This window comes from Leguminivora glycinivorella, chromosome 10 (genome assembly GCF_023078275.1).
Source record: "Leguminivora glycinivorella isolate SPB_JAAS2020 chromosome 10, LegGlyc_1.1, whole genome shotgun sequence".
Classification (NCBI taxonomy): domain Eukaryota; kingdom Metazoa; phylum Arthropoda; class Insecta; order Lepidoptera; family Tortricidae; genus Leguminivora; species Leguminivora glycinivorella.
Window position 1 is genome coordinate 19922935 of NC_062980.1, and position 19538 is coordinate 19942472.

At 38.3% G+C, this 19538-nt stretch overlaps 1 protein-coding gene across 1 annotated transcript in view; it reads left to right on the forward strand.

The window, feature by feature from the left end:
- Window positions 1-1432: 1432 nt before the first annotated feature.
- LOC125230422 (TWiK family of potassium channels protein 18-like) overlaps window positions 1433-19538 on the forward strand; it is a 335420-nt gene continuing 317314 nt past the window's right edge. The window contains exons 1-2 of the mRNA XM_048135559.1: window positions 1433-1608; window positions 18551-18826. Coding sequence (XP_047991516.1) covers window positions 18601-18826 — 226 coding nt within the window. The 5' untranslated portion in view covers window positions 1433-1608; window positions 18551-18600. The remainder of the gene's footprint in view (window positions 1609-18550; window positions 18827-19538) is intronic.

Consider the following 19538-nt stretch of genomic DNA (forward strand, 5'->3'; position numbering starts at 1 on the left):
TGTCAAAGGTAGACACCTGGGGAGACATCTGGGGGCCTGCTCCATTTCAGCTTCTTGGCCTTCTTTTTGGTGGAGTTTTGGGAGTAAAGGAACCGCGAGCATCGCACCTTGAACTTCGTGTTTCCGGTCTTCTTCTTCGGAAATCTAAGAAATATATAAAGTTGAATTTGTAAAATAGCTAAATAACAAGAGAATCATAACAAAGAACAATAATCATTGATGGCGTTTTTAAGGTATGAATATTGATAGGTTATTATTGCAAGGTCGATAAAACACATCACATCACTATGCTAAAAAACATAACCTTTCCGAGTTTGAGAAAACTTCTAAAAAATATGCAAAAATCTATACAGAATTGAATAAGATTTGAATTGTATAAACTACTAATATGTACATTTATATTTCTGCCAGGTCGTATCAATAAATATTATCAAAAACTCAAGAAACTTACCGATGAAATGATATAACCTCTTGCGTGTTTTCTTTTCTTCCTGAATGTGATTTGCAACACTTGATCACACAAGCCATAGTCAGAAATGAAACTTAGAACTATCACAAATATACACTGAGCTATTTTTGCCACGATCTATCAGAAATCCTCACAAAATAAATAAATATCGTCAAGACGACCATTGAAGTCGCGCTAAAAACTCGAACCAATATAATACGACTATGTACAGTTGTCAAAGATGGAGACCGAGTGTGAAATGACAAACGTATATTTAATTTTGCCGTATAATAAATGGACCCCAGGTCCGTTTTGACATCAGCATTTAGGGACAACCTTCGAGAAAACGAAAGAAGTTGTGGAATATTGTCTCATTCGCTCATACAAAAATGGTAATAGTGTGGTGTGAGTAAGATACATGTCACCGAGCTCTTATTTTAGCATGGCTTCCATGCTTTAGTTATACTTCCGTGACCTTTCCAGAAATTTTGAAAGAACCGGCTGTATTGCCAGTAGAAATAAAATTTCCCGCTTTTAAGAACTGTCAAATAAAAAATTAATTAAATTGTGATTAAATTTGTATTTTATAATAAACAATTTTATTCGGAGATAAATAGCATTTTAAAGCTATCATTATATAAGTTATTTATAAACAATCAAAAACACAAAAAGTTGGACAAGCTATTTTAGCGCCATCTGTTATTTTATACTTAAACTACTACAATGCGATTAATCGTACCAAACTATAATTTGCACACAAACATACTAGATGGCGTGTAATCAAAGGCTGACTAGTTACATTAACCACCCAAAAGATGGCGTTAAATACAATGTAAATAAATAAATCAAACCACGTGGAAAGTTCTCCGCAGGTTTGCGCAGGGAACTAACAGAAGGAAAGGAACAGTGGGAAAATCGTGTGCAGGGCCGAAACCGCTATGCCTCAGTGCTACCTTGAGCGTCGGAACGAAACGGTTGGCGCGCGTTCGCCCCGTTTTCGAATTTTCGGTCAAGTTTCGTATGTGTAATTAATAACTAAATCAGTTTCGTTCGCCGTGACTTGGTAATAGTGCTTGAAATAGTGATCAATATGGATGATTGGAAGTTTAAAAAAGTTTAGCTCATATTTATGACTCAAGAGTTGAGTGTTTAATTCTTAGGTTGGTATTAATATTAAAGTAGGTAAACGTAATTTTAATTTTATGATGGAGTGCCTACTAGCGACGTCTTTCTTAGGAGTTGCCGTGGTTTTACCAAGATTAATATTATCCGCTTAGTTTAATATTACTTTAAGTTGCGATGTGTATGTACCTAATTGTAATTGGGTGAGTAAGTAATTAATTCCTTTAAGGATTAAATAAATAGACACCAAGGAAGTTTATTTATGATTGAAAAATTTGTGTCGATCCTTCCGTTATACTGGGGTCCGCTTTGGCAACGAATCCCAAGATTTGGTGTAGACACTAGTTTTATGAAGCGACTGCCATCTGACCTTCCAACCCGACGGGAATGCCTTGTTTGTCGGTGGTGTCGGTAAAAAAAAATAGTCGAGCATATATTTTTTGCACATAGGTAGCGGAGTCGGGACTATTGCAAGAAAAGACGTAGAGCGCTCCCGGACAGAGTAAGGGCCAAAACTTTTTTTTTAATAAATGGGCTTACGACCACAGACTAGCCAAAGGCAAAGACGTGGCCTACGATGGAGTGAGCTCGCCCAGAAGATGCCTGTTCACCCTTGATTTGAAGGTTGCCGGGTTATATGAGCTCGGAAATATAGCCGCCGGCAAGGAATTCCTCCTCCACTTACATACAGAACTTGATTACCTATGACTTGGTGTTCTTATTGGTTTAAAAAAACCGGCCAAGAGCGTGTCGGGCCACGCTCAGTGTAGGGTTCCGTAGTTTTTCGTATTTTTCTCAAAAACTACTGAACCTATCAAGTTCAAAACAATTTTCCTAGAAAGTATTTATAAAGTTCTACTTTTGTGATTTTTTTCATATTTTTTAAACATATGGTTCAAAAGTTAGAGGGGGGGGGACGCACTTTTTTTTCCTTTAGGAGCGATTATTTCCGAAAATATTAATATTATCAAAAAATGGTCTTAGTAAACCCTTATTCATTTTCAAATACCTATCCAACGATATATCACACGTTGGGGTTGGAATGAAAAAAATATCAGCCCCCACTTTACATGTAGGGGGGGTACCCTAATAAAACATTTTTTTCCATTTTTTATTTTTGCACTTTGTTGGCGTGATTGATATACGTATTGGTACCAAATTTCAGCTTTCTAGTGCTTACGGTTACTGAGATTATCCGCGGACGGACGGACGGACGGACGGACGGACGGACGGACGGACGGACGGACGGACGGACGGACGGACGGACGGACGGACGGACGGACAGACAGACATGGCGAAACTATAAGGGTTCCTAGTTGACTACGGAACCCTAAAAACTAAGAGCCTGAAGCTCCAGCCCGGAGTCGACAGTGAGTTTAACACGTTCGCGGACGCTCAGTCACCCCTCTGGGACACTAATATTTTGTATGGGAATTTTTCGACTGCTATAGCATACCTGTCCTTAGACAGCTGCTTATATTAGGGTTATTATGTGACGAGGAACGCTATAGCATTCGGATGCTATAGCATACCTGACAAAATACAGAGGTAAAATGTGATCTTATGTGACACCGTATGCTATAGCATACCGTGACACAATACTGAGTCAAAATGTGATCTTATATGACACCGTATGCTATAGCATACGAACCATAGATGGTGATACAGCAGATTCATTCTGTAGAATCATATCAAATAAAACATTTAGTGTTTCTGGCTGCGGGGATGATGCCCACAAATAAAAGTATAAAGCTTGTTCACGAATACAGAGTTTTTTGGTACAAGAAGAATTGTCTAAATGTGTATCTCCTACAGACTCTTTTGGAGTACCTAGCCTTCGTCAGAACTGTAGTCACTCGTTTCGTCATTGAGACTAGAATAATGTTTGTTCAAACCTGCTGTTGTATAGGTGCTAAAGGCCTTCGTTTGGTGCGATGATTTCTGGGTAGAACTCATCCACTACCTCTCACTACGCGATGATTCGCCCAGCTTTATATACTTTTTTACAAGCATCTAAACCAAGTTCAAGTAGTTAAACACCAACAAAATTCACTCAAAAAGACATAATTTAACGTAAACAGTCAGTATCAACCAGAAATAGGGTTTATTCACAATTATATGAGCAAAGCAATGACTAAGTACGAAGGAAATTACTCAAATAATAGGTATAAATATGCCTCGGTTTTCTTAATTTATAGTAACCAAAATCACGGTGAATTATTATAAAACGACAGTGGACATGTTTGTTAACAATACCGCAACACAAAAATATATAGAAACTGTAAAAATAATTACTTATGATTTTTTAAACAATCCGTAAAATTGCGTTTGCGCTCGAAATTTGGCCACATTTCACGGGCCAACTCCCGGTGACACTCGCGGGGCTACTGAGAAAATTTCCATACAAAGAGGTATTCTATAGCATACGCGTCACAAAAAGGTGAACTCGATTTGTGACGCCACAGCATATTTTTTAACTGCGATAAAACTATGTAATGTTGCAGTATGCATACTATGATTCTAGTGAATGGTAGAGGAAATGTTGGTGAATAATATTATACTGTGAACAAGCAGATTACTAAGCAAACAGACGCAGAAATTCAAACCAAATAACGTATTCTATAGCATACGCGTCACCAGAAGTAGTACAAAAACGTATGCTATAGAATACGCGTCCGCGAACGTGTTAATTATAGGAAAACAAGTTGATCTCAATTTTATTACTATACTAACGTTTGCCTGCGGCTTCGCCCCTGATAAATTCCAAATAAACTACTACCCCCCATTTTAGGGAAGTGGGGGGTTATAAAGAGACAAAAGTAGCCTTTGTCACTCTCCATCCCCTCAACTACCTCCACTTAAAAAATCTTGTCAATTCGTCGCTCCATTTTGCCGTGAAAGACGGACAAACAAACAGACATACACACACTTTCCCATTTATACTATTAAAGTATAAAGTACTAGCTTTTTCCCGCGGCTTCGCTCGCGTTATAGAAAGAGACAAAAAGTAGCCTATGTCGGTCTCCATCTCTTCAACTGTCTCCACTTAAAAAATCACGCCAATTCGTCGCTCCGTTTTGCCGTGAAAGACGGACAAACAAACAGACACACACACTTTCCCATTTATAATATTAGTATGGAAGTATGGATTATGGATTAATCTCAAAGCCAAAGGCAAAGTTGTGGCCTATATGATAAGATGGAGTGAGCTCGCCCAGAAGATGCCTGTTTTCTCTTGATTTGACTTTTAGCGTAAGTGACAAATAAATCCATATATACTAATATTATATGGGAAAGTATATTTGTGTGTCTGTTTGTTTGTCCATCTTTCACGGCATTTTTTAAGTGGAGATAGTTGAAAGGATGGAAAGTGACATAGGCTACGTTTTGTCTGTTTCTAACCCTCCTCTTCCTTAAAATGGGGGGTGGAAGTTTGTATGGCGCATTCCCAACTTTCATCTTTAACGCGGGCGAAGTCGCGGGCAAAAGCTAGTCAGTCATATGTACCAGTGGCGGCTGGTGAAAATTTCTGCTAGGCAACACCAAAGCAAAAAGAAACCTACCTTAACATTAGGTACTTTACTAGTAATCAATTTTAGGCAAGCCGGTGGGAATCGGCTGATGTGCTAATAGCATCACAGCCCAGATGCTATTTAGCATAGCAGCTAAATAGCATCTGTGCTGTGGTAGCTAGGCATTAAATCCGACCGCATACATTGCACATACTGGACTGTGGCGGGATTTTCGGGTTACCGTATAAACCGTATTACGAGCATACTGGGCATTTCATGCTGTGTACGTGAAATTTAGGAATGGTGAGATTTTTGAGCCGAAACAATCTAATTTTGTACGGCACCTTGCTATAAGTTTGCTATAAGGTAAAGTTGCATTAGCCTCCGAATTTAATGAGGAGGAACACTCAAAGGTTATGACAGATGGCGCCACCCTATTAGTCCATACGTGAAAGCGAGAAGATGATATGTTTTTTCTCTCTCTCACATATGAATGACAGTGACATGCCTAGACACTTACAAAGGTGCCACCTGGCGGGATAAAATGTCAGTGTCAGGGAGACTAGAGATTTCTAATCTCCATAGTCAGTGTGCCTCCTGATTGCTTTTTAATTACGTTATTTTCTGCATGGAGGTTAGTAATTTAAATATAAGTAGAAAATATTTTATATAGGTTTTACCTTAATGATACTCAATGACATAAAACCTAATAAAACCAAAGATTAGTCTATGGATAAAACATTGACATTACTACTTAAGTACAACTTAGTGTCAAAGCATACGTGAGATTGAGGGAGTTCGATGCTAAAATGATTATCTTTTGGTTTTATTTAACACTTGGAAAATGTCTCAGCAACAGAATCTTGAAATTAAAAGACAGGCCGGTCTACACGCAGTCATTCAGGTTTTTATAAACTTTATTTCTACATTATACTCTGCAAGTCTTAGGCCGATAGTCCACTATCACATGTTTATGATCATATTTCTATAAATATGATCATAGGTCTGTATGCCTCCCTTTTTCTCCAACGTGAAGAAAAAGGATGAGTGCAATAAACAAATTGAAATTGAAAAGGATGGCATGTTCCCTATGATCATATTTCTATGATAAACATATGATACTGTACTATCGGCCTTAGTCAGAAATAAGTATCTAATACATTTTTCACCACACCAACTAGTAAAGGCTAACTTTGCTATTCGAAAAAAGATAGCAAAATTGCATTTTATCCACAAGAGTGCAAAGCAATTTCATACTAATTTTAACTTGGCTGGTAGAATCCATACGTCCATACTCCATACTAATATTATAAATGGGAAAGTGTGTGTGTCTGTTTGTTTGTCCGTCTTTCACGGCAAAACAGAGCGACGAATTAACGTGATTTTTTAAGTGAAGATAGTTAAAGAGATGGAGAGTGACATAGGCTACTTTTTGGCTCTTTCTAACGCGAGCGAAGCCGCGGGCAAAAGGTAGTTTACCTATAAAATTATGATTTTGAATCATAAATATTGAATAGATTGACGGATTTGATTTCGTTTGATGTTTTATAGTCAGTATTTGTTCGTATTCGTTCGTGAACAATTTTTTGTTTCACTCTTTGGCAAAGTTTGTTTAACCTTCGTGCCTTGAAACCCTCGCAACGCTTAAGATTCCACTTTAAGGAATGAATCTTTCGCTAGCTCTATATCAATATTGGCACGCGCGGTTAAACAACAACTTTGCCCCCCTTGTATTTAAAACAAATAACTATTTCACCACTCTAAGTGGTAAAAGACTCTCATTTAATAGTTATTTGTTATACAAGGGGGCAAAGTTGTATTTTAACGCCGAGTGTGGAATTGAAAAACGAGCAAGTGAAAGGATTCTATAGTTGAACCACGAGCGAAGCGAGTGGTTCGAGAATAGAATCCTGAACTTGCGAGTTTTTTAACACACGAGAAGTAAAATACATTTGCACCCGAGTGTAACACAAAACTTTTCCCCTCACTATAGCGAGGAAACTACAACGCAAAAAAATGCGTTTATCACTGCTTCCAGTAGTTCCACAGGTGGTAAATCATCTTAATTACTAGATTCACCTACTTTTATCAATTTTAAAGCAGTTAATTTGACTTTATTCAAAGTCAAATTACTTTACCCACTAGTGGATAAAATGCGTTTTTACCCGCTGGTATTAAAGGACAAAACGCGTGTTTCCGAGCTAGTGAGGGGAAAAGGAATATATTTGGCAGTTCATTCGTATCGATGATTGTTATCTTATACGACTACATGGGATCTTCGTTTGTCGAATTCCTAAAACGTCCCAGTTACCTACTACAAAATGTCTTCTTTAAAACTGCCTTGAATTTAACGACACTAACGATTTTGTACCCTTAAAGTTCTTTTAATGACACAAAAAATGATAAAAAGAGTGCTTATTATCATAACTGTGTCGGTTCAAAGCCAGGTCCTCAGCTGAAATGTTGAATCTCCTACCTGACTGAGCCTACCATGAGTTTCAAACGCTTTAAATACCTACGTTAATTCATAGCGTGAATGCCACGAAAAATAACTTTCATTGTATGGACTTGGAGCAACTGGAGCAAACTTCCAAAGGTACATACTTAGCTGGCCCGACAACCCAAAATGAGTTTTGGCCTCCAACACAAGAGCACGCCGCTTGCTCGGTCTGGAACGTCATCGTTCCAGCTTTCGTCGACGCAGAGCTCACGGAGGTCAACCTCCACTCTATAAAGGGGTACATAGTATAACCAAAAATTACATAGAGAAATAACATTTTTTGCATGTTTACCCTATCGTGTAACGTATTACTAGTAGCTCTGGGAGCTGTAGAGACCTTCGCGACATGCTCAGAAAACGCTAAAGTGAAAAATACTTAGTTCTTATTTATTTAATCTTTGTTGCACAAAGAAAATACAATTGTACACAAGGCAGAATTAATGCTATAAGGCATTCTCTACCAGTCAACCTTCGGGCAAAACAGAGAAATTGTTAGTCATTATCACAGTAAAGTCACGATCAGTCAGAGTCAGTGTAATAAAATTTATTGGATTGTGTTCCTATGTACATTTCTGAGGTTGTGCAATAAAGTGAATTTATATTTGTTGTATTGATGGTCTTAAGCGCCATACACACTCTGACCAGAAAGAGTAGCAGCATTGTAGTGTCATCCCTTTCAAATCAATATGTGTGGGAAAACGGGACGACACTACGATGTGGCCACTTTTTAATTTCTACTCTTTTTGGTTTGACTGTACCTATGCTTTGGCACTTAAGCCCTTTATGGCAATTTCCGCATTTGACTAAATTACTAAAAACTAGGTAGACAAAACAAAATTGGTTCGTCATAGAATCTGGTTACATAATTTCGTGAGAATCGGTTGAGAATTGTGACCTGTAGAGGAGAACTTCCGCACATACAAAAAGCAAATCGAGTAAAATGTAGACCTCCGCTGTCATTGCGGTCAATGAAACGTAGGTCTCTGCTATAGCTGCGGTCAATAAAATGTAGACCTCTGCTGTCGCTGCGGTAAATGCAACGTAGGTCTCTGCTATAGCTGCGGTCAATAAAATGTAGACCTCCGCTGTCGCTGCGGTCAATGCAACGTAGGTCTCTGCTATAGCTGCGGTCAATAAAATGTAGACCTCTGCTGTCGCTGCGGTAAATGCAACGTAGGTCTCTGCTATAGCTGCGGTCAATAAAACGTAGACCTCCACTGTCGCCGCGGTCAATAAAATGTAGACCTCCGCTGTCGCAGCGGTCAATAAAACGCAGACCTCCGCTGTCGCAGCGGTCAATAAAACGTCAAACACTCACGGTAGATCTCTATTCTGTTAGAGCTTCTAGCTAATTAAGCTGGGTTTTAGCCCATTGCTTTAAAAAGTTCGCGGTTCCGCCATTACTTTTGTGAGGCTTAATTACTTCATTCATTAAAGTTACTGCATACTGCGTTTTTCCACTGATTTTTATGATGACTAAAATATAAAGTTGTCCTACCGTTAAAAACGATATGCTATGGTAGGTAAAATTAAAATTGTAAAATATTATTAATTATAATTAATATGCTTTTAGCAGATTTTGCAATGAGCTGCAAGATTACATGGCGAATTTATCAATGAATTCAGCTCACTGTGTACATATATGAAAAGATTATTCAATGGGTAATAAATAATAATGTTGTAGCTTTTTTTTAAGACAAGAGCGTACTCCCAGGTTGCTGAAATGTGCGGCGGTAGATTATATTATTATGTATGAAAAAATAATAAATAAATAAATAAATATTATAGGACATCCTTACACAGATTGACTGAGCCCCACGGTAAGCTCAAGAAGGCTTATGTTGCGGGTACTCAGACAACTATACCTATACATAATATACGAAGACATAGAAAACATCCATGACTCAGGAACAATGTGGTCATCACACAAATAAATGCCCTTACCGGGATTCGAACCCAGGACCGCGGCGTAACAGGCAAGGTCACTACCGACTAGGCGAAACCGGTCGTCAAATCAAAATCATCAATCAAATCATTCAATAAGTTGGTTTTAACTCTTAGGTCCTATTTAGAGAAATCAAAAACTTTAAATACAGTTTTCATTACATTGTGGATCAATGAATTCATTGTACTCTGTACTTATCTATAGGTAGCTCTTAAATATGGATCTATAGAATATTGCATGCAAGTGCTCCATGTAAGACTATGTATTATTATTTTAAAAAAATGTCCTTCCTCTTAACGACAAGAAAGACCCATTTTAAGAGCTAAAACACCAAACTGCATGCAAACAAGTGGTATAAAGCTTGTCTGGGCAATAAAGGGTTTCTGCGTATACTAAAGTTGCGGTGTTTAATCCATTAGGAGCGGTATTCAGATTGTTAATATGACAATGATTTGATGTTTGGACATTTTCGTGAGAAGAATCACCAAAAATATTTTTTTCCCCTCACTAGCTCGTGTTTTGTCCTTTAATACCAGCGGGTAAAAACGCATTTTATCCACTAGTGGGTAAAGTAATTTGACCTTGAATAAAGTCAAGTGAAGTATATATTATTATTATTATTATTTCCTTTATTTATTTTGCTTCTTAGGTTAAGCTTTTTATAATATGAATATAAAAGTAAAATACAAAAACACATACAAAACAATATAAAAAACATATAAACACATTATAAAAAACCTAACCTAGGGTGCCGCCAGCAGCGGGGCAGGGCCCAAGCTGCCGGTGGTTAGGGCTGCAGAGAGAGGAACCGTCGGACTATCCGCGCCGTGTCCAAGATCACCGCCTTCTGCATCTGGCCCTTGATCCAGCCACCTAGCGAGAGTCTCTTAAGATGTTGATCGAGACTCTTCGCTATGAGACCGTTCGCTGAAACGACTATCGGAACAATGATCGTTGAATCAACATCCCACATGGCGGTTATCTCGTGAGCCAAGTCTAGGTACTTACTGGACTTGTTATTATTATTATTAACTGCTTTAAAACTGATTAAAGTAGGTGAATCTAATAGTAATAAAGATGATTTACCACCTGTGGAACTACCGGAAGCAGTGATAAACGCATTTTTTGCGTTGTAGTTTCCTCGCTATAGTGAGGGGCAAAGTTTTGTGTTACACTCGGGTGCAAATGTATTTTACTTCTCGTGTGTTAAAAAACTCGCAAGTTCAGGATTCTATTCTCGAACCACTCGCTTCGCTCGTGGTTCAACTATAGAATCCTTTCACTTGCTCGTTTTTCAATTCCACACTCCGCGTTAAAATACAACTTTGCCCCCTTGTATAACAAATAACTATTTCTAAGATTGGTATGTTTTTCCTACTCAGAATTTTTTTCGCGATCCCTTTCGATCTAGGGCAAAGAACAAGAGACAAAAAAATGGTCCCAAAATTTTCTATTATTTCCGCTGCAGCGCGCGCTGTACAAAGTGTTTGAAAAATAATAACTAAGTGGAAAATTAAATTTGGGACTCTTTTTTTCACCTAGTAGGAGGGCCATTTTTTCAAAGTTGTCCACACCACTTTTTTTTGGATTTGGAAGTTTTTATGTGGTTTCCACTCAGAATCGCGAGCTCTTTCTATTGTAATAGGAGATAAAAAGTGTCCCAAGATTTTTTTCCCATTCCGTTACCATTTTTTCATACATTTTGTATGGCGGTAACGGAATGGAAGGTTCGAAAAAATGTATGAAAATCTTGGGACATTTTTTTTCTCCTATCAGGATCGAAAGAGCTCGCGATTCTGAGTATGAATCGCGTAAAAAATACCCATGTTACAAACCTTGTGATGCTCTGGCTCCCATGTTCCGGGCACTAAAGCTCCGGCCGAAAGCTTCAAGCGCCTCAAAACAGACGCCGATCGAGGAACAGTAGGAACCAATAGAACCAGTTGCATATTTGCGGCGTTTGTCGTTGAGACCTTGGGGTTATTGCGGCCAAATTCGCGTCGTCTATATCCAGTCACATGCTTTCAGTAGCTAGAGCTACGAACTTACACAACTCTGAATTGCTTGCAGTACTGTAGCTGTAGCTAGCTACATAGCGAAGTATTGAAATGTTTGATTAATCGTATGTCGAAGCAATTTAGAGCTCCTTTTATTAAAAAACCAAATCACGTGAGTGGATATAAAGATATGTATATCTAGTAGGTATCTACATGCCTCGCTCCAGGCAGGCAATATACGATATAACGTCAGTCCGTCCTTTTCGCACTATTTTTAAGTGCGACAGAGACGTACCGATGCGATTAAATTTATCGAACTAGTGTGCTACGCCCGCCAATACCTGACCCTTTAGCACAACTTGCTTTGTCTCGCGCGAGTCCATACATCAAGCGCGACTTCAAGTATGGACTAGAGAAGAGAAGTTGTATAACACTTTAAGTTCTCGCGCTTTGTACACATATTTAAAGTCACACACAGGTCGAACGCGATTAATTAACATTATTTTTACCTTTTTTCCCAACGTTTCGGCCAGGTTGCACTGGCCGTGGTCGCGGAAGAGTGCTGTGTGTCGTGCGGTGGGAAATAAACAATAACTAAAAGCGGGTAGATTATATTTATTTGTCTACCCCGAACATTTATATAAATTAATATCGGGTAGTTTTGTGTTGTTTACATCTCCGGTGACACTTTGCTGGGACGTCAGTCTTCCGCGACCACGGCCAGTGCAACCTGGCCGAAACGTTGGGAAAAAAGGTAAAAATAATGTTAATTAATCGCGTTCGACCTGTGTGTGACTTTAAATAAGAGAAGTTGTGTTAGAAAGGCTGGTTATTATTTCGTATAGCGCATAAGCATTAATATACTCCGAGGGGATTATGACCTATGAGCATCAGGTAAAGAGTCGAGAGCTACAGGAGCCTAGAAGACCAAAAAGCTATTTCGTAAAATATAATTTACTAAATATTTTCCATTCAAACGTATCCGCGCGAAACAAACGTTACTATCTATAAATATCTAATTACTAATTATAAATATCAAAACAGTTACAGTTTTATACAAATCGTAATGCCTCTCTAGGTGATGGTTATAGCCGATTTAGCGGTCGACATCGCTATGGTATGTTGACACGCATAGATATTATGTTAGAGTAACACAACTAACACATGTCCCGATTTATCCAACTTGGTGAAAGGATAGCACATATTTTTCTTTGTGTCATTTTTGTGTTTCGTCTTGGATGTCCTGTTATGCGTTCTTCACTTATTGTTCATTCGTCACTTTGGTCAATAATCTTTGGCGTCTTCGATCATTTGAGTCGTTTGCTTTTTTCTGATTTCAGTTCATTGGAAAGCACACTTCTTTCCATAATTATTGACAGACTTTGATTTTGGATGATGTATGTTATGCGGTAGTAGTATTATTTAATCTGTGAAACTGTCAGGCGACAAGAATACAATTCTATTCGAGACTACGGTACCCTAAAAACTATTAGAAAACATCATCCATCCATGGACGGAAATAACCCTGCAATGCCCCTGTCAACGTTTTCCACGCATCATTTACGCGACCCCGTACCCTCATATTGGACCCAATAGTGTCACCCATCTCTTTCATTCCAACGTAAAAAGAGCAGGATCGACCACCCATCGGGTCCGGATTGGACCGACGGATACGTCACGGATCAAAATGAACTGAAAGTAAAATACAAATAGTTGTTATCTCATTCCACTCAATTTCCTCATCTGAGGTGATGTTTTTGAGCGCTTTCCCTTAAAAAGTCCACTGTAAGAAACGTCTTTTGACCAGTAATCTTTATACGTCAAGATATACCTAGTTTTACTGGTTTTTCCGGAATAGTTATGGAAAATTTGGGGTCTTTTGAAGGGCCTGTAGAGGTTGAAATAGTAACAGTCCTTTTTGAGAGGTTCCTGACATTTTTGGCCTAATGAGATTTAAATTTTAGTTTGGATTACCAAAATTGATCGCAAAATGTCAAGCATGGTTTATTTATTAAATTAATTTATTATAAGTACAGAAGATTTGAACATAAGGAGGAAAAACAATAGATTTTCGGCAAAAAGTGTCGTAGGCAGGAGCTATAACATGGAAAAAGTAGGTAGGTTGTAAAATCATTCGTTCATTCATTTCATGCTGAGCATAGACCTCCGTTCGTGTAGGTAGTCTCATCCAGGCAGGCAAGTATGGTCGCGCAATAAATGATAAAACATCAGGACGTCCCTGTCGCACTTACAAATAGTGCGAAAGGGATGGCCAGATGTGTCCAGCAGTTTTTCAAATGTCGTCCACCCAACGAGCCAATAGATGTCAGTAAAATCCGATTAAAATCGTAAAGATAATCGACTCAAAACTGAAGTTTGACAGCACTTTAGAGACCATTCATGTTGTTTTTATAGTCCTTCAAGTTATCATTTTACTTATATGTAATTATGCATCAAAATGAACGTTATGTCAACCATAATACTTAATTGCTCGGCAAAAAAGAGAAAAACAAGCAACACTGTAGTGTCCTTCCTTGCAAATCAAACGCGTGAAAACGGGACACTACGATGTTTCCATGCTACTATTTAACTTTTTTTACAACTGTAAGTATAACTTATTTAAGGGAATTAGACAAAAAATGGGAAAATTTAATAAAAAAAATTCCTAGAATCTAATATTATAATGTAATTTTAACTTCTACAAAAAATCCTTTCAGCCTAAACCAAGTTCGCTGACCTTTGGCTTATCGATCTACCCTCATTTATTTTAGAAACTGCCTCTGTTTATTCTTTCTATTTACAACTTCTTTGTGTTGCTTAAGTTTTGAAAACCTTGTCGCGATCATATTAATATTTGGTAAGTAACTTGGAAACTGAATTTTAAATGAAGTAAAAAGCCACTTTTGTTTTTTTCTTTGACACAGATCTCAAATCTTTTGTCATGAAGTACAAAATTCTTCCTCTTCCTCTTTAATCTTAAGAGCTTTACTTTTGTCGGTGGCACACTCTCCAACTCGTCCGGTCCTTTTCCAACCCATTAATCTGTGTGTAAACTACCATACAATCATCCCTATTTAGGAGCAATGGGAATGTCAACATATTATGGAAAACAGAAGATCATGTAACTACCTATTCTTTTCCTGACTCTGAATATGATAATTTGACAACATGAGACACCGGAAAGACGTAAATCATTTTCTTCGCGGACTTTTTTTTATTTTATTATAAATGGGCTTACCTACTCTTGGCCACAGACTAGCCAAAGGCAAAGACGTGGGCTACGATGGAGTGAGCTCGCCCAGAAGATGCCTGTTCACTCTTGATTTGAAAGTTGCCGGGTTATATGAGCTCGGAAATATAGCCGACGGCAAGGAATTCCACTTCTTGGCAGTGCGCATAAGAAAAGAAGAAGCAAAGCGCTTCGTGCGAATTCGCGGAATATCTACCAAGTAAGGATGGAAACCGGCCGTGCGTCTAAGATTCCGATGGTAGAATGGGGACGGTGGAATAAGCACATCTAATCTCCAAATTAAATGGTTGTGTTTTGAAGCAACAGCATTGTTACGAACTTTTTTGTGTCTGTGATCAGAAGTGTCAAATATTTTAAATTTATATTTTTATGGATTCTTTATGTTTTTATTCTATGTCATTCACTCTAAGTGATAGTTTTCTTCCGGCACATTCTTGGTTTGATTTCCTACAAGCATTATCTTGAATCTGATCAAAATTGTGTGCAACTTCCCATTTCAAAACGCTTGTAAAGACAATTCATCAACTTCCACTTATATTTTGTATATGACCAGTAACCACCCTATCCTCAGATTCGCGGACATTTTTTTATCATCCGTGCACCCACGTCGGATCATTTATTACCACTGATTTCGGCTGACACAGACCTGACTTGGGGTTACCCTAGTTCACGTTAAGGGGTTTTCACATTGAGTGAGAAATCCGTACGTCACTTCGGTGTGTGAGCGGGGAAAAGCTTTAAATTGATTTTTCAACCCTCAAAATATACTTCAGAAGGACACGCTAATTATGTTGTGTATATCGTTATCGTGGTTATAGACACTCATGCAACTTGTTTCAACTGTACGTGTTTTTATAAGCCTTATTTAAGTGTCTTATATAACTTAAGGTTGTCTAGAAGTCTATTGTTAGTTTGCCTCCTTTCGTCGTTAATAATTTACCGTCAATCCGGATCTTACACAAAACTTGTTTTTGGTCTGTCTGCACCATAGCTTGCAATTTTTTACCAGTTTTACCATATTTCATGGGTTTCACTTGTTAACCAACTATAGATAACAATTTTTCAATTTTCATCGTGATTAAAATGTTACCATGTCAAATGGGGAAACATCATCCGGTTATCACACGGGTCGATGTCCGCCAGTGTGAAAACCCTCTAACGGATTTTTTGTCACAAATGTCGCTTACGAAAGACAATTAAATGAGAAGGGACTTCTAGTTCTGGTTTAGTTTAAGCCCGGTTTATATGTTAGGAAAGTCTTGTTTTCATTGAGTTGGTTTGTTTGAAATAGTGGAGTATTTTTAACGAACTTGCTCGTAAAAGGTTTGCTATTCTTCACGAATACACGACTAACATATCTATAGCTTACATTTCTTCTGTGGGAGAAATTACTATTAGACGTAATGAACTGATGAGTGGTTACATATAGTCTTACATATAATGGAATTTCAATAATTTATCCCTAATAAAATTTTCTTGTTGGCAAAACACCGTTCTTTAAAGATGTTTAAAACATCAATGAACTCAGAAGACATTAAAATTTAATGTCTTCTGAGTTCATTGAAATGTAATTATTTTGCCGAAATAGAGCTTTCGATTACTACATTAACCGCACTACAGACGTGGATGGACGTACAAACAAACATACGAAAAGAAGAACATTTAAGGATTGTTCTTTGCAACTAGGGGACAAATCAAATTATTTTATTGAATATTTTTTTTTTTTTTTTTTGAAGTAGCCACACTATACATATATATAAATTATAAATTGAAATAGATACCACACACGAAAGAAAAAACGACAAGGCCCACTTATGCCCGAGCCGGGAATCGAACCAGGGTCTTCGGCTTACGCAGCTAACGTCTTTACCACAAGACCACCCGCGCCACCCGTGGGCCTTGTCGTTTTTTCTTTCGTGTATGATATCTATTTCCATTTATGACTGTTCTTTGTTCAAAAAAATACCTTCCCTCCATTACAACAAAGGGGCCATATAACATTACACAGGTTCACCTACTTACGTATGTATCTCCAGGTATAGGACACATTTATTTGTCATTACTTTTATTGTCAGTACATCGACTGGCGAGGGTCGTACTTCTATTCCCTTTATCACTTCGATTATGGCCCCTTTTTAACCCTTTTAGGTCCCTGGAAGGAGTATGTAGATTGCCGAGTGTGTATATCGAATTGATACAAGGTTTTGCACGTGATAAAATTCGTGATGACATGTTTTGGGCCTTTTTACACAGACAACAGATATATGCCTACTGACTTGGATAGGGAAAAATTTACAGAGCTTGCGAAACAGTACTTTACAGTACTTTAAAATATATAAATACACTAAACTTTTTGTTGTCTCTTGGATCACTCTTAAAATATTCACAGTATCTTGGGTCACTCTAGGTCGTTTTATTCATAAGGTCTTTACACATTGCTCTATCTACTACTTGCAAGTTGCAAGACTTCAAGTAAGCGCTTTATTAAACGACCAAGAGCAAACCTTGGGAACAACTAAATTAACAAATAGAAAAAGAACACAACAAGAACAAAAAGAAAAAGAAGTACCTACTAAGGCGAATTCACCCCTAACAGACATATTTTATAGTTATAGGTAGTTATGATTGTTTTACTAAACTTAATCTTTGCCATTTGCCTGTAAGTAATTGTGTTGGCACCAACTACATGTCTTCTACTAATTATTACTGCTAATAACGATTACTATCGTCCCCTGGCTGACGTGATACAATTACTCCAAGAGATATCTCTTATCACGTTTTACTTTAATTTAGATTGACATTTACAGTCAATCTACACATGTTAAAACAATTGATCCACCGAAATAATAGATAGCATTGTCACATATTAAGCAGGTGAATTATACGTCATAACCTAACTGAATCCATCGCAATTTCCTCTGGGATCGAGTCCTACTTCCATAAATCGAACTGCGTCATGCTGCGACTTGCGACCTATATTGGTACTCGCATGAAGGTCCACTTTAAATAATAGTATCTGGTATAATAGAAGCAACCAAAGTCTTTTTTTATATACCACGTCGGTGGCAAACAGGTATACGGTCCGCCTGATAGAAAGCGGTCACCGTAACCTATGGACGCCTGCAACTCAAGTTGCAGACCCATTAGAAACTTGTACACTCCTTTTTTGAAGAACCCCAAATTCCTCTAAAGCCGCACGGTGCGCGACGCGACCATTTAGGTTGCAAGGTGTGTGGATGAGCGCCCTATTGATCAGTTGTCAAACAGTTCCTCAGAACACAACCTATTCCACAGGCGATAGAACACACATAAGGAGGCGATGGTTCAATTCCGCCTGTCAGTTTGGGATCGTCCACAATATCTACAAAGTTGTTATTCTAAACAATAAAAGTTGGGATAAAAATCTGAAAAATATTTTCACGTGTATTGTGCCGCAAACAAAAGAACAACTATGTACAAATTCGTGTGTCGTCTTTAATACATTATTGTCAGGATATTATTCACGCACGTCTACAAAAACTTTTCTTTATGGCTAATACAATAGTGCTGCCTGGTTCCCCATATTGACCATGCTGCCCGAAGTAATTTAAGTAATTACTAAACCATATTTGATTATCGACTACTAGAGCTGCGCCATGCAAGAAGGTATAGAAGTCATAGTATTGGTCCCTCACTACACATCCTCAAATATTTTACACATCTAGATAGAAGCGCAGCCTTGTAAGTAATAATTATAGTAAGTAAACCAACCTCACCTAAGACACACTTTTTTTCAGGAACCAACCAGTGAAAACCATGCCATCACCCGTGGAACATTAAATCAACCATGTCGGAAGCGTCCATAGACCGGCCGCGCAGCCTCGCGCAGCGCGCAGCATCAGGATGCGCACGCGCCGCATGCTCGCAGCTCGGGCTGGTGATGTTAGTGGCAGTCTATGTGGTGCTGGGCGCACTACTGTTTGAGTATCTGGAGTCTGGACCGGAGGTGCAGCAGCGGTCGGCGATACAGCGGTCGAGAGAGGAGTGCTTGAAGGAGCTCTGGGCTATAACAGGTTAGATATTTTTTATAAATATCGTTTTTGGTTTTTGAAAGGCATTTGACTCCGTCTCTAACTCTGTTTCTACACACGCTTGAATTTATGGTAACTGAGGGTAACCCAGAGGAAATGAAAAGCTATTTATACGACCGATTTCTGAAATTAAAAATTTCATATTAGCCATATTAGTCAAACAACACCAATATCTTTCGGAGTGCACCAGGGTTGTGTTCTTGGCTCTATATTATTCCTGGCAAATATCAATGATTGATTACTAAAAAAACTTACGGTTAACGTTAGACCTGTTTTCTCCTATGCGTATACTTTGATCATTGTCCATGGACCTGGCCACATGGGCGCGTTGCGGTGATCTGATTGAATGAAAGATTTTGAGGTGCCGCAACGCGACGCAGGTTCTTGCGGCGCGGTGCCGCACCGCAGATTTTTTGTGGTGCGTCGCCGCAACGCGCCCATGTGACCAGACCCTATGGAGTTAAGAGCTACTCGTATAACAGGTGAGATATGTTTTTAAATGTAGGTTACGAATTTTCGGAGGCACTTGACACAGTTTGTTACTTTACTTACATCAATACTACACTTAAATCCTTGAATATTAAGGGTGACTGAATATTAATGAACCACTATTTATATAAGAGATCTCGGAAGTTGAAGATTCAAGCAATGCCAATTTTTTTTGGAGTGCCTCAGGGTAGTATTTTTGGCCCTA